Here is a 12,377-nt window from a genome sequence, read left to right on the forward strand (position 1 = left end):
GAAACTAACATCCGGGCCAAGTCAATGAGTCCTAAGCTAGCCATTATATTTTTCCTTATTTTTTCTTGGTAAAGGTCTGTATCTCTTCTGATTCCAGGGCTGGGTATGCTACCTCATGGTGTGTGAGGGATCTGAATTCAACAGACTCAGAAATGACTGTCCAGATTTTATGATGGCCCTTTAAAATGACCTCCATTATCTGGCCGGGGCTTTGTCGATTATGAAGGACAAAGAAACGTTGTTTGACACTATTTTTACAAATTTGTAATTCTTTGACTTCATGATGTGTAATAAAACTTACACAGAAGTGGATACCGTCAGTAAAAGCATGTCAAAACTTCCTATATTAACTTCAATATAGGTCAAATAATCTGAACCTGGAACTAGAAATCTTAAAATTTGTTTAAATTATTTCTTTTTCCCCAACCGTATATCTCATGTTTGCACTCAAGTCAGTTTGAATTATTTAAAACCATCCATGCCAAACCAAAATATAGATCAAAGCCACAGAGTTCTTAAGTCCTCTACTTCTGGCTTCTGTTCCTTTTTTCTTGGCCTAAAATGTCATAAATCTATCATTAACCACCAACTGTCCTGAATGTTAAAAAAAAAAAAAAGTTTAATTGAAAAAGATTAATGAATCGCTCATCTATTACTTCAACTAGCTTAAATTACAGATTGGTATCAATAATTCCTGGAATGGAATGATTATTTGTCTTTAATCCCCGTATTTACCAACATCTTTATCAGAATACACACAAGCCATTAACTCGCTATCAATTTCTGACAAAACTGCATTAAAGAAATTCTGAAGTCAGCATTTTACTTCCCACAGCTTTTAGTCTCCACACAGCTCACATGCAGGAAAGAACCTCTCAAACGGCATTTCAGCAACACAAACATATGCGGGTGAAAAAGGGGGATTTCATATGCGCTTTTATTCAATGTACGCATATAGCAAAGCTGCCTGATATTTATTTCAGCATAAAAATATTAATAAGTTATTTATCTTCAGACATGTTTCTGCATCAACATCTGGTGTGTGTGTAAAGTATTCAAGATTAACATTTGGCCTAAAGTACATTTCGTGTGCTTTTCCCAAACTGAAGAAAGTTAACTCTCTTTAGGCTTCTTTTCTCTCTCCAATTGTTTCTTCGAAAGAATCAGTCACTTTTTCCATAGATCCCTGTTTTCTATTTTTAGCCATATTATTTCTCTTTGGAAAAAAAAATTGATTTTAACAAGATTATCTCCCTCCGTGCGATTTCCTACCATTTCTGTCTTCTTTACTGGGCACTGCTGCGAGGATTTAGGAGACAGCAGAGTCTAGGATCAGCTGTTTTATTTCTAGTTCTATTAGTTCAAACTCAGCTCCCACATCTGTTTTATTTCTAAAATCACTGCCCAGGAAAAGTGTCCAGCTCGTTCTACCCAAACATAAACTTTACTATAAATAACTAGGAACCTAACAAATAACTGTTTGGGGGAAATGGAAGTGTGTTTAAAAATCTGAATTCTTCCAAACTATAGGCCCTTAGTAATCTTCGTTTTAGAGCCTTCCTGACAGCCCAGATCAGCTTCCCTCAGAAGTTGTCCCCAGAGTGAACAAACTGAAACCCCGGCCGGAAATCCAGGTATTAACATCATATTCCTCGCTAATTATAAAACACCATTTCACATACTGACATTATTCACTTCTAACCCTTTTATCTAAAACACGTATTTGCTTTCCAATCATAGTTTGACAGCAGAATGTATCTGACACAAGCCAGTGAAATGATCTCTAATAAGACAGCAGTTCAAAGCATGTAGCTTTCATGCATAATAACTATGTTGGCTTAATTTGCTGCACCACAGAAATCATTCTATTTGTGGAAATTCACAAAGTAAGATGGAATTTTGAGAGCTTTACAAAGATGAAACTGGCTTTTTAAGAGTTCTTCTTTATCTCCCTTAAAGTGAAAAGATTGCCATTCTGACGTTTTTAAAGCACTTGGAAATTTCTCTTCTGATCCTGCTTACAAGTATTGCAAAATATATTCACTACTTGTTATTTATAACCCCTTCGCCTGTCTTTCTTAATTGGCACTAGGTCAAAAGAGAGGTCTAGAACAAATGTGCTGTAGCTACTGAGTTGATAAAAATGATTGATATTTTCAGGGATTGAGGAGGCCAAATAAGTGTGATGAGATTTCATTAGTTCTCAGGTACTTCTTCTAATCATTCCTAAAGAAGGTTAATATTAAACCTAATATGTTTTGAAATCACTGGCCTAATAATACAATAAAAATCTACAGACTGTAACAGAAACTAATACACTTTCTCAAGCTGATTGTCCGTTTCAACTATACTAAAATTGCTAAAATGAAATGAATACATTACTTAAGAGTCCGTTCTGCATTTCATTCTATTTGAAATGGTAGGGTTTTTTTTTTTTTTTTATCTCACATATGCCTTAAGCTAACACAGAAGGGGTAGATCAAAAAGGTATGCCAGTTTTAATAAAAGTGGAAATCTAAATTACTACTAAATGCTTTCATAAATTATGATTTCCTTTAAACGCAGTAAGGAATGCTTTATTGGTCCACACCAAGGTCATTCTGGTGTCCCTAGTACTTACACTCACATTGACTTCTTTTTAAATCAATTTTTAAAATTTTATTTCCAAAGTTTCATTTGCAATTATGTTGCCTTTTCAGTAGTACATCTCTGCAACCATCAGTGTGACCCAACTCTGGTCCAGTTTGGCAGAGTGTAAAATTAAATCCTCAACCAAGACACAGGAAAGACCCTCCCTGAAGTAAAGGCTATAGCAAAAGATTTATAATCTAAAACTAGAACAAAGCATGAATTACTATCATGTAGAACCATAAAGATTAGTGCCATTTTTGGAAGACTCTGAAAACATCAAATTACCATGAAATATGTCCAGAAATATGAAGCCAAGCTAATTCCATGAAAAAACTTTTCCCAGCCTAATAGAAATGTTGGGATTATTTTCCATGATGAGAGGCTAAAGATAACTCTGAATACACATTTGGATGAAACAGCTACAGAGTGCGTCTGTCTCTTCTGCTCCATTGAGCAGGCTACCCCTTTGGTATTGGGAGCTTGATTTTAACAAACATGTGAAAATTCACATTTCGTTACTAACAACTTTTTCTGTACAAAGAGATCACAATACGAAGCACAAACCTGTACATCATAGGTCCCATTTAGTAAAACAGGCCTTGAGGAGTTGATATCCTGCAGCACGCCAGAAAGCACGGAACGGTTGACTTTCTGGAAGTCTTTGGAATGGCTGAACTGCACCATGTTATGAAGGGCCAAGATTTTGCTGTCCAGCTCAGCATCCTGCCTGGTGCGGTTATGCAGTCCTAAGTGATACTTTCGGAAGTGCTTAATCAGATCTGTGGGGTCGTTGCCGTAGTAACCATATCCACAGATATTGCATTTAAAGTCCTGAAGCTCTGGAGACAGAGGTGCCGGGTCTGGGTTGTCATTTACCAGTAAGTCGGTTTTCGATTTATTCAGTCTCACACCCCCATCTGAAGGCACTTGTGGGTTTTTTGAGGCCACTGAAACTGGGCTTGAGCCTTGACAATTGGCTTGACCACTCTGCGCTTGCCCTGTTTCCTCCGTAGCCTTCGGTGACATCTTCTGATCTTCCTTTGTCTCCAAGGAGTCCCCTGATGGGGTGCAGGCCATATCTTGAGGGTCATCTGCCTCTGCTCTTTGAGGAGACTTCAAGGGCTCACAGACTCCCCCAGCAGCTGGAGATGAGAAAGCCAACATATTTCTCTCTGTCACCTCATCATGTGGATAGGAGGGAAGGTTTCCTCCCTTACTGGGGCTTTCATAATTGAAGCCAGCCTTCTCACTCAGGATTGCGCTTTTTAAGTCCTTCTTACTGCTGGAAGACGGATCTTGGACATGCAAGCTATGTTCCTCCTTATTATTTAGTTCTGCAGCATCACTCTGATCCGTGTTTTCTGACATCTGATCTACAGAAAATTCTTTGTTCTTTCCAGATCCCTTGCTTTCTGTACCGACAGGCTCCAGGGTCTGGCCCTCGCCTTCACTAGCAATGTTTCTCAGAGGGGGGTTCTTTTTCCGGACCATATCTGTAAAAATAACAAGGAAAAGGAAGATACGGGGTTAGTTGAAATTTGCAGGCATGTAGTCTAATCTAGAACATTTTACTTACTCTATTCAAGGCTTTTTTAAGGCACATAATAAAAAATGTTCTCTAGGAAAAAAAAATCTGCTGTTTTTTTTAAAAAATAGCAAAAACTTGAGACTGATGCCAACGATTTACATTTAGAATTATTTTTGTCACAAAGGGTGGCTCATTTGTTATTTTTAAATGGTTTTATGAATACCAAGGTATTATTATTACTAGCTCTATCATTCCTATTACTTAACCTTGGCTGCCAATTATATTTTTTGCTCAGCTTCTTTCTTAAGAGTTGATAGATAAATGCTTCTATATTTATCTGTGTTATATACTATGTGTAATATGTACACGTTATGTTTATAGAATATATACACCTGTTTATGTTTATAGAATGTATATTACATGTTTATTTGTGATACGTATATGTGTATACAAACAACTATAAAGTGAAACTCGATATTGTTACACACTGTGCAACCAAGGTATCAATATAGTTTCAACCAAAATATCCTCATAGTCAAAAGACAGAAAGAGCATGTTATAAACAAAGTGAAAACTGCCCCTTTACTTTCAGAAATGGAGGATAACAAATGTTTTATCTCCGCTGTACCTATAAATTACTTTAAGCCCCCTTTGGGGGACTTGCCTGAAAGAAGGGGGACCTGGTACACATCACAGTGGCCAGGTTGGGTTTTACTAGGACTCCATCTGGCATGATGAGAACCCACCTAAGGTCAGGGTTTCTAGGCACAGCATGGTGGAAACAGTACCAATCCCAACATCAGGAGCACACTGGAAATTGACTAAAGTAAAATATTCAATTGAACCACGTGACATTGCCATTTCGTAGCTCAACATGGCAAACTGTTAGCAGTTTCCTATGGTTCACCTTCACATGCTAGCTCAACTGTGCCTTTCAAGGTAGGGTCCACATAAGAACATTGTGGGGAGTCTAATGAATAAGAATTCTAAGGGTATAAGGAGATAAGAAACAAATTGTACAGTGTCGATAAAAGAATGCAGTAACAAAGGCTTGTGGAGAACTGACTTTCATGGCCTGTGCTCCTTAATCCTCCAGCCGAAAAACTGCCAGGGCTATGTACGTCGTCACCCCAACTGTCTCTTGGAAAAATCCACCTTATTTACTAGCTGACGCTACCACAGGGGCGAATTTAACAGAGTTAGTTACACCATGATTATCCAAAATGTCCTTAGAAAATCTAAATTAATAGCATGTTTTAGTCATTCTCATCTATAATCTCCCACAAGTGCTGAGGAACCACACTGGCTTTGGATATATGGGTAAACCTTCGCTTCTGAAAAGCTGGTCAAGCAAAATTTGTGTAATATGAACCACTGAACCAAGATAATGCACTGATACAGCATAAGGAATCAGTTACAAGGTAATAATTCACTTTCTTGAATAATGTCAAAAATAGTGTAACTGTACTTAAGAGAGTATACTGCTCTTCTTATACACCAAGAATGTTAGTCATCAAAATATCCACAGAATCTCCCACTTGGAACGAGAACAACAACCAAAAGAAAAACCATTTGGAATTTCCAGTGAAGGTGATAGTCATGAGGCGTGTAAACCTGCCCGGCGTGGGGGCAAGGGAGGGAGTATGGTCTTCACCTTGGTGTCATTACCATTAGCTCCTAAAATTAACTAAGTCAGGTAACCATCGTTAGAAAAAAAATGGAACACTGGCTAACTAATTTATCTTCTAATGTTTGCTTTTTTTTTTTCTCTCTTTTTTTGCAGTACGCGGGCCTCTCACTGTTGTGGCCTCTCCCGTTGCGGAGCACAGGCTCCGGACGTGCAGGCTCAGCGGCCATGGCTCACGGGCCCAGCCGCTCCGCGGCATGTGGGATCTTCCCGGACCGGGGCACGAACCCCTGTCCCCTGCATCGGCAGGCGGACTCTCAACCACTGTGCCACCAGGGAAGCCCTAATGTTTGCATTTTAATGTCTTATCTGTTGCTGTTGACATTTTAGACCTCTATTCCTCTGTCAGAACAGCCAGAACTTGGGAACTTGTACCAACACATGGAAGACTGGAGGGCAATTTTACTGGTGGTCAACAAAGGGAAAACTAAAAGGGAAAGAATAAAAGGGAAGCTTAAAAGAAATAAGTTACAGTCTAAAATATAAGAGTTTGAGTCAAAAATGTACTGTTTTAACTTGGCCTATAGAAAAGGAAATACTAGTTTATAGAGTATCAGTCATTCCTGCATACAAAAATGTGATGATTTGGTACCGCATTTCATGCATTTCCTTCCAGAATTTCCTGTTTGTTTGTTTTTCCACTGGATTTTAACATTGCCTCCATCATATAAATAAAATCTAACAGTGACGCACCAAGATGAAACAAATAAGGCTACACAGAAAAAATAAAAACCTATATGAAAGGCAGGATTCATGAAGAAAAAAGGATGAAATAATCCAATTCATTAAGATTATCCTTCCATTCAAATGAAAAGAAAACGGTTTATGCCCATATATTAAGGTCAAGGAGATGAGAAAAACAGCGACATCTTACACAGCAAGGGAACTAAGACAAAATACTTAGAAATGAACAGATATAAATATGTCAATAATTGAAAAAAATTAATGTATTTTCCAGAACAAAAAAGTTGGATCTTGCTGATTTATTATCATCATGAAGAATAGTAATGGGTCATAGTTTAAAAACTACTCAACCAACATCTATAGTGACTGAGAGAAAATATAATTTGATTAAATTATCATCCTTTCAAATTTCAGTTCATTCTTTCACCCAAGGACAGACCTTTACAAGCCATATGACTCACTGAATAGGGCCCTTAATAATATACATTGCAAAGAATGTTAAACTGCTAAAACTTCAAAGAAGTATCAGAGAGGTCATTTGGGTTTTATTTTTTTTTTGTTCTGGGGGGAAGGGGCATGTTCTTTTTAGCTGCTTTTAAAAAAATCATGGTTAATTTAGTTGACTACACTTTGAAGTAGTTAGAGAAAAAATAATTTTTTACTGGAATTACATCGCTATAATTTTTCAGAATGACATATTATGTAAATATAAGCACATTCGCAATACTTCTAAGTGGAAGAAACTCCCCTAGCAACTCATAAGTTAGATACCGTAAGACCAGACCCACCCTCAAGTTATTATCTCTAAGACAAATAACAGATTGCATGACATTGTACTGTGTGCCAAAAACTTTTCCAGTTAACAATTTCACTTGAAAAAATAGATCACATACTTGTAAAATCATACCCAGCATTGACTTCATAAGGCATGTGGCTTTAGAGTGCTTTTTTTACAATTATTAATTCTATTAGTCAACTAGCAGGAGGGTTAATGCAATTGTCTTAGAAGACGCTCAGAAGACACAGAAGACATTTTGAGAGCTGATCTGTACATCTGCAAAACAAAACAAAACATATTTTCCTTCCTAAATGATGTAAACAATTTTAATGGATCACACCTAAAACACATTAACATGCCAGCACCGCAAGCTGCTGGAAAGATACCTGATAAAAGCATGAGTAAATCTTGGGCAAGATTTTCTCCCTCCCCTGGGTTTTAATAAAGCAACAGGAGAAGGAGAAACATGATATAAAAGATTATAGAAGTCATTTTCACAGCAGACTGTGCTGCTGACAAAATTAGTTAACCTCGAACTCCCCCTGAACCTTAAGGTACACAATACTTACCTACTCTGGGGTGGGGATAAAACATCTTAATTAGTAATCATGGAGGGGGCCTGCTTCTGGAAAAGATACAAAGTGCACTTGCCTAACTGCACGGTCACAGCTAAAGACATGGAGTGGTACCCATAACTAGTCTCCTCCAGACTCCCAGTACCAGTGTACATATACCACGAGGCTGAGAAAAGAGCTATTTCAATGCCATCGGGAATTTTGCATCAGATCTAACTCTTGCCTTACCAAGAGTTACAGAAACATTACATATTATAACATGTATTATCTTTTTAGCTATTTTTAAGTCATATTTTCACTCTTGATAAATAAGATTGTAAAGCTATGACTGAACCAGCATTCAACCATCCTTATATCATCTCTTTTTTTTAATCTGAATGAAATTATTGAGGCAGATACTGCATTAATGGTCATAATATAATTGAACAGATGTACTACATATATACACGTGTGTGTGTATGTGTGTGTATATATATATATAATCACATCAATGAGCCTTACTCATGAGTTTTGCCAACTCTGTTTTAAACTTTTTCATTCTATTGTACAGCGATATCCCTCACACTGACTACCACAAAAGTTCAAAACGCCAGTTACAGAAGGTCCACTATAGACAACCATTTAGACAATGGGGCAAAAAATGAACGAAAAGTGAATTGGGCAAGGAGGAGCTGAAGAACCTAAATGAGTACTACAAGGCTCAAAAGTGCCAACTTCAGTGCTCTATTTAATTATGAGATAAAAACTGACCTGGGGGCTGGCTAGGGGACCAGAGGGTAACAGTGAGCATTCCCACATTCACATCATTTTCCACCTGTACAAACACATGAATGCATATTACGTGCCAAGATTGTTAAGCAGGTTCAAAACGTATTTAGCTTCCTAAAAATGCTCTAACTGTATTAATTTTTATTACTGAGATACAAGACATTCCATTTGCAAAAATCTCAATTTCTATTGTTATCTCCTCCTAAACTAAAACTTAAATCTATAAGTTTTCTTTGCATTTTTGGTAGAAGAATTTATTAGAAAAAAGCAATAGCGTACTGCACTATTTCTGTGTTACAGTATCACTAAGACAGGTTTACGCAGTGGAAACAATCAGCATTAGAGCTTAAAATATAATTCTGGTGACTATCATCTCACTGATTAAAATGCTTAAATATACTATTAAAAAAATTTTCTATAAATGACTGTGACTTATGTTCCCGAAATGGCACCTTCACAGCAAAAGGAATCTAAGTTTTCTATTATTATCCAGATATTTTAAACTATTATTTAGTTTTATTTCATCTATATAAATAAGTATGTATATAAATATGTATGTAGAAAAATATATACACACACATACATTTATGAAATACCTTGTTCAAATAACCTTGCCATAGATAATCAAATGAATTATTCCACCAAAGGAAACAACTATCGTAGTAATTTAAAAAGAGAGCTGAGATCACACAACCATCCAATGCAAATGAAGTTAAGAATTTATTTCCATTAGATGAGAAACTCCTTGAAGGTAAGAGATATAAACTCTTATGTTCTTTGTGGCATCTTGACCCGAAACACAGAAAAGAATCAAAACCTAAGAAGGTAGAAGGGTGCACAGATCACACATCCAGTTTCTGAACCTGATTCAGATCACCAGCTGATGTAATCAAGGGCAAGCCCTTATCCCTTCTCAGAGCCTCTCTTATCTGTATAATGAGGGAATTACAATAAATTATTTCTAACCTGCACTCTGCCTCTAAGATTCCATGATGGTTCGTTCTGGTTAATAGCTTAAGCACTTTAGTTTTACCTTAGAAAAGCTTTACCCAATTTTCTTGAAACATTACAAAATATTAAGCCATCAACAACTAAGGGTAGCATAAATACCACTGACATCTACCATTCACTGTTCTCCATTTTCTCCAACTTTCATTCATCCATTCAACACATGTATATCCAACAACAGCTATGTCTGAACACATCCAGCAAGAGGACTTCATTTTATTATTTGTCATCATTTTAAGAGAGGAAGGATATTTTTCAAAAGTAAAGAAAAAATTATAAGGAACTCCTCTTTCTAAAAAAGGCTGAAACTTTTGAGTACTTTTCCAAGCAATAATTTCAACTAGGTACACTTTCAACTGATACTTTCTCTCTCTCATGTAGGTACATATACATATATGTGTGTGTGTGTGTGTGTATCGATATGCATACACACACACGTATATATAAACACACACATCTTTATATATATATATAAAACCTGAACAAGACTAAAAAGATAGGGAAGCAAGACTATGTAATCTGATCTCAATCTCTAATTCTGCTGAGTATGATTTTTATTATAAGTAGCAGCTCTTATCATCATAATATATAATACCAGATGACATTTTCTTATTGTTTTTCCAGATAATAAATCTTTCACGGGTTTAAAATCAAAGCTTTACACAAAAAGAAAAGATATCATAGTCTTCTCCTTAATATATGTTTCTTCCAGGCTTGTCTGTATCAACAGCCCAAGAGTACTGAGTTATTAATTACACATTTCATGTAGCTTTTATTTAAAAAATTAAAAAGAAAGAAAAAAGAAAAGCAAATTGTTTCTTTTGATCAAAAGTCCCCCACAAAGAATTTAAAGAATTAAGCAAGTGATAGCAAAATAAAAGGAAGGTCGAATCTTGGGCTCATGGCAAACTAGATAGCTTCCATATGAACAACATATAAAGTTCAGTTTTTAGAGAACATATGTGTTTGCTCATTGGTTTAGGGAAAAAAAAAAAAACTTGAATCCTGTCTACTCCATATATACAGATCAAAATCAGATTGCTTAAGTGAACTATAAAATGCAAGAGAACACTGTTTATCCAATTCACAAACCCAAGAATTGTTGAAGGAGTTTAAATGTTTTCTGTTTCTTCAGATTCCAGGGCAATACTTCAATGGTAGATCGCTTTTTCTGTAAACTGCTTCAAACTTCATAAATCCAGTGTCAGATCCTGTTCTTTGCTATCCATGTCTATTTAATTTGCTCTCTCTGAATTGATTATTCCTGAATCTTTAAAGGTATTTCTGGACATCTTAAATCCTGTTGAGATTTAAATGTCATCACCTTCAAACAACTCCCATCAAATAAATCTCTTATTAATTCACATCAAATTAATCCATAATGATCACTTCTATTAACATATGCTTCAGAGCACAAAGCCCATTAACAGTCATCTGGACACTAGAACTAACCCGAGCCTTTCTGAGATAAAATGCACACTATTTAGATATCCGATTTCAAAGAATTTTGATTCTGGCCCAAACACATTTTATTAGGCTTTTATTTCATCATGCTATGCTCTCTGTATTTTAAATATCTCATTTCAAATGTACTAGTCTAGGTAAAAGGAGATAGTCTGGTAAATAAGTAATAATGTCATATTTGCCATAATGAGTATCCACGTATCCATATACATCTTAGAGAAAGAATTTCATTAAGTACTTACTCTTATAAAAAAATTACAAAAAAAATTTTGGGGGGTTGCCTTTAAGGACTTTATACTAGAAGTCTAAATGAAACTGTAGGATATATCTGAAAAAATGAAGCATCTGCCTACTTCACTAAATGGGATAACTAAAATAGAGCAAGTGTACATCATGGAAAATCAAAGAGAAAGGGCATTATTTTTCCCTTCATAACAGGTGAGAGGCAAATGTATTAAAGACTCTGATTTGAATAAGATTACAATTTCACTAAGCAAATTAAGAAACGTTACCATTCAATGCCCATACATAAGTCATTTTTCCTTTTGCATTCCTCTCCAAGAAAAAAAAAATAATTAAAATAATCTACAATGACAACGGTTGATTCAAACAGGCCAATCTGACTTTGCAAGTGTGCATGGGCCAGGCTCAACTTTATCCTTTCTTCTTTGTTAAACTGAGAATATTTCAACTGGTCCACGGGCAAAGAGCCAAACACAGCACTTAAATTCAAAAAGAATAGCGCATGGAAAAGTATACATGCAATTCTTTATCTTGATGGTTATGATGGGAATTGACATTTTATTTGTATGTAAATTAGATTTCTACTGATAACAAAAATAATGAGTGCTGTGCTCCATAGGAATGCCTTTGACTTTCTTCCCAGCATTTGCCCAAAAAAATCTTTGTATATTAAAGGTGATTTAATTTTAATATATCGATGGTGCTTTGTCTATTTTCCAATCTGTTATTCAATTGTAAAGAAAATCTCAATTATTCCCTCAATCCAGCTATGTGACTGGCTTACAGCTGTCTGTGTCCTTCCATAAGAAATCTGTGTCAATCACTGCCAATCCATTTGGTAAATTAACATACATGTACAGTATGGTGACTCTAACAGATGCATCCCGTGACAATTCAAAAAGAATGTTCACAGTCTTCAAAGCATTGTTTAAGTGTATTAGGCAAAGTTTTTGCTCCTTTTTTTAAGAGTGCCAAACTAGACACAAGATTAAAACAATCGCCATGAAGGAT

At 35.9% G+C, this 12,377-nt stretch overlaps 1 protein-coding gene across 1 annotated transcript in view; it reads right to left on the reverse strand.

Moving 5' to 3' along the window:
- Positions 1-12,377, reverse strand: part of TRPS1 (transcriptional repressor GATA binding 1) — a 252,939-nt gene that overhangs the window by 201,201 nt on the left and 39,361 nt on the right. Inside the window, exons 2-3 of the mRNA XM_059995083.1 lie at positions 7,424-7,584; positions 3,196-4,124 (exon numbers count right to left, since the gene is read on the reverse strand). Coding sequence (XP_059851066.1) covers positions 3,196-4,124; positions 7,424-7,460 — 966 coding nt within the window. The 5' untranslated portion in view covers positions 7,461-7,584. The remainder of the gene's footprint in view (positions 1-3,195; positions 4,125-7,423; positions 7,585-12,377) is intronic.

Source organism: Delphinus delphis, chromosome 17 (genome assembly GCF_949987515.2).
Source record: "Delphinus delphis chromosome 17, mDelDel1.2, whole genome shotgun sequence".
Lineage (NCBI taxonomy): Eukaryota > Metazoa > Chordata > Mammalia > Artiodactyla > Delphinidae > Delphinus > Delphinus delphis.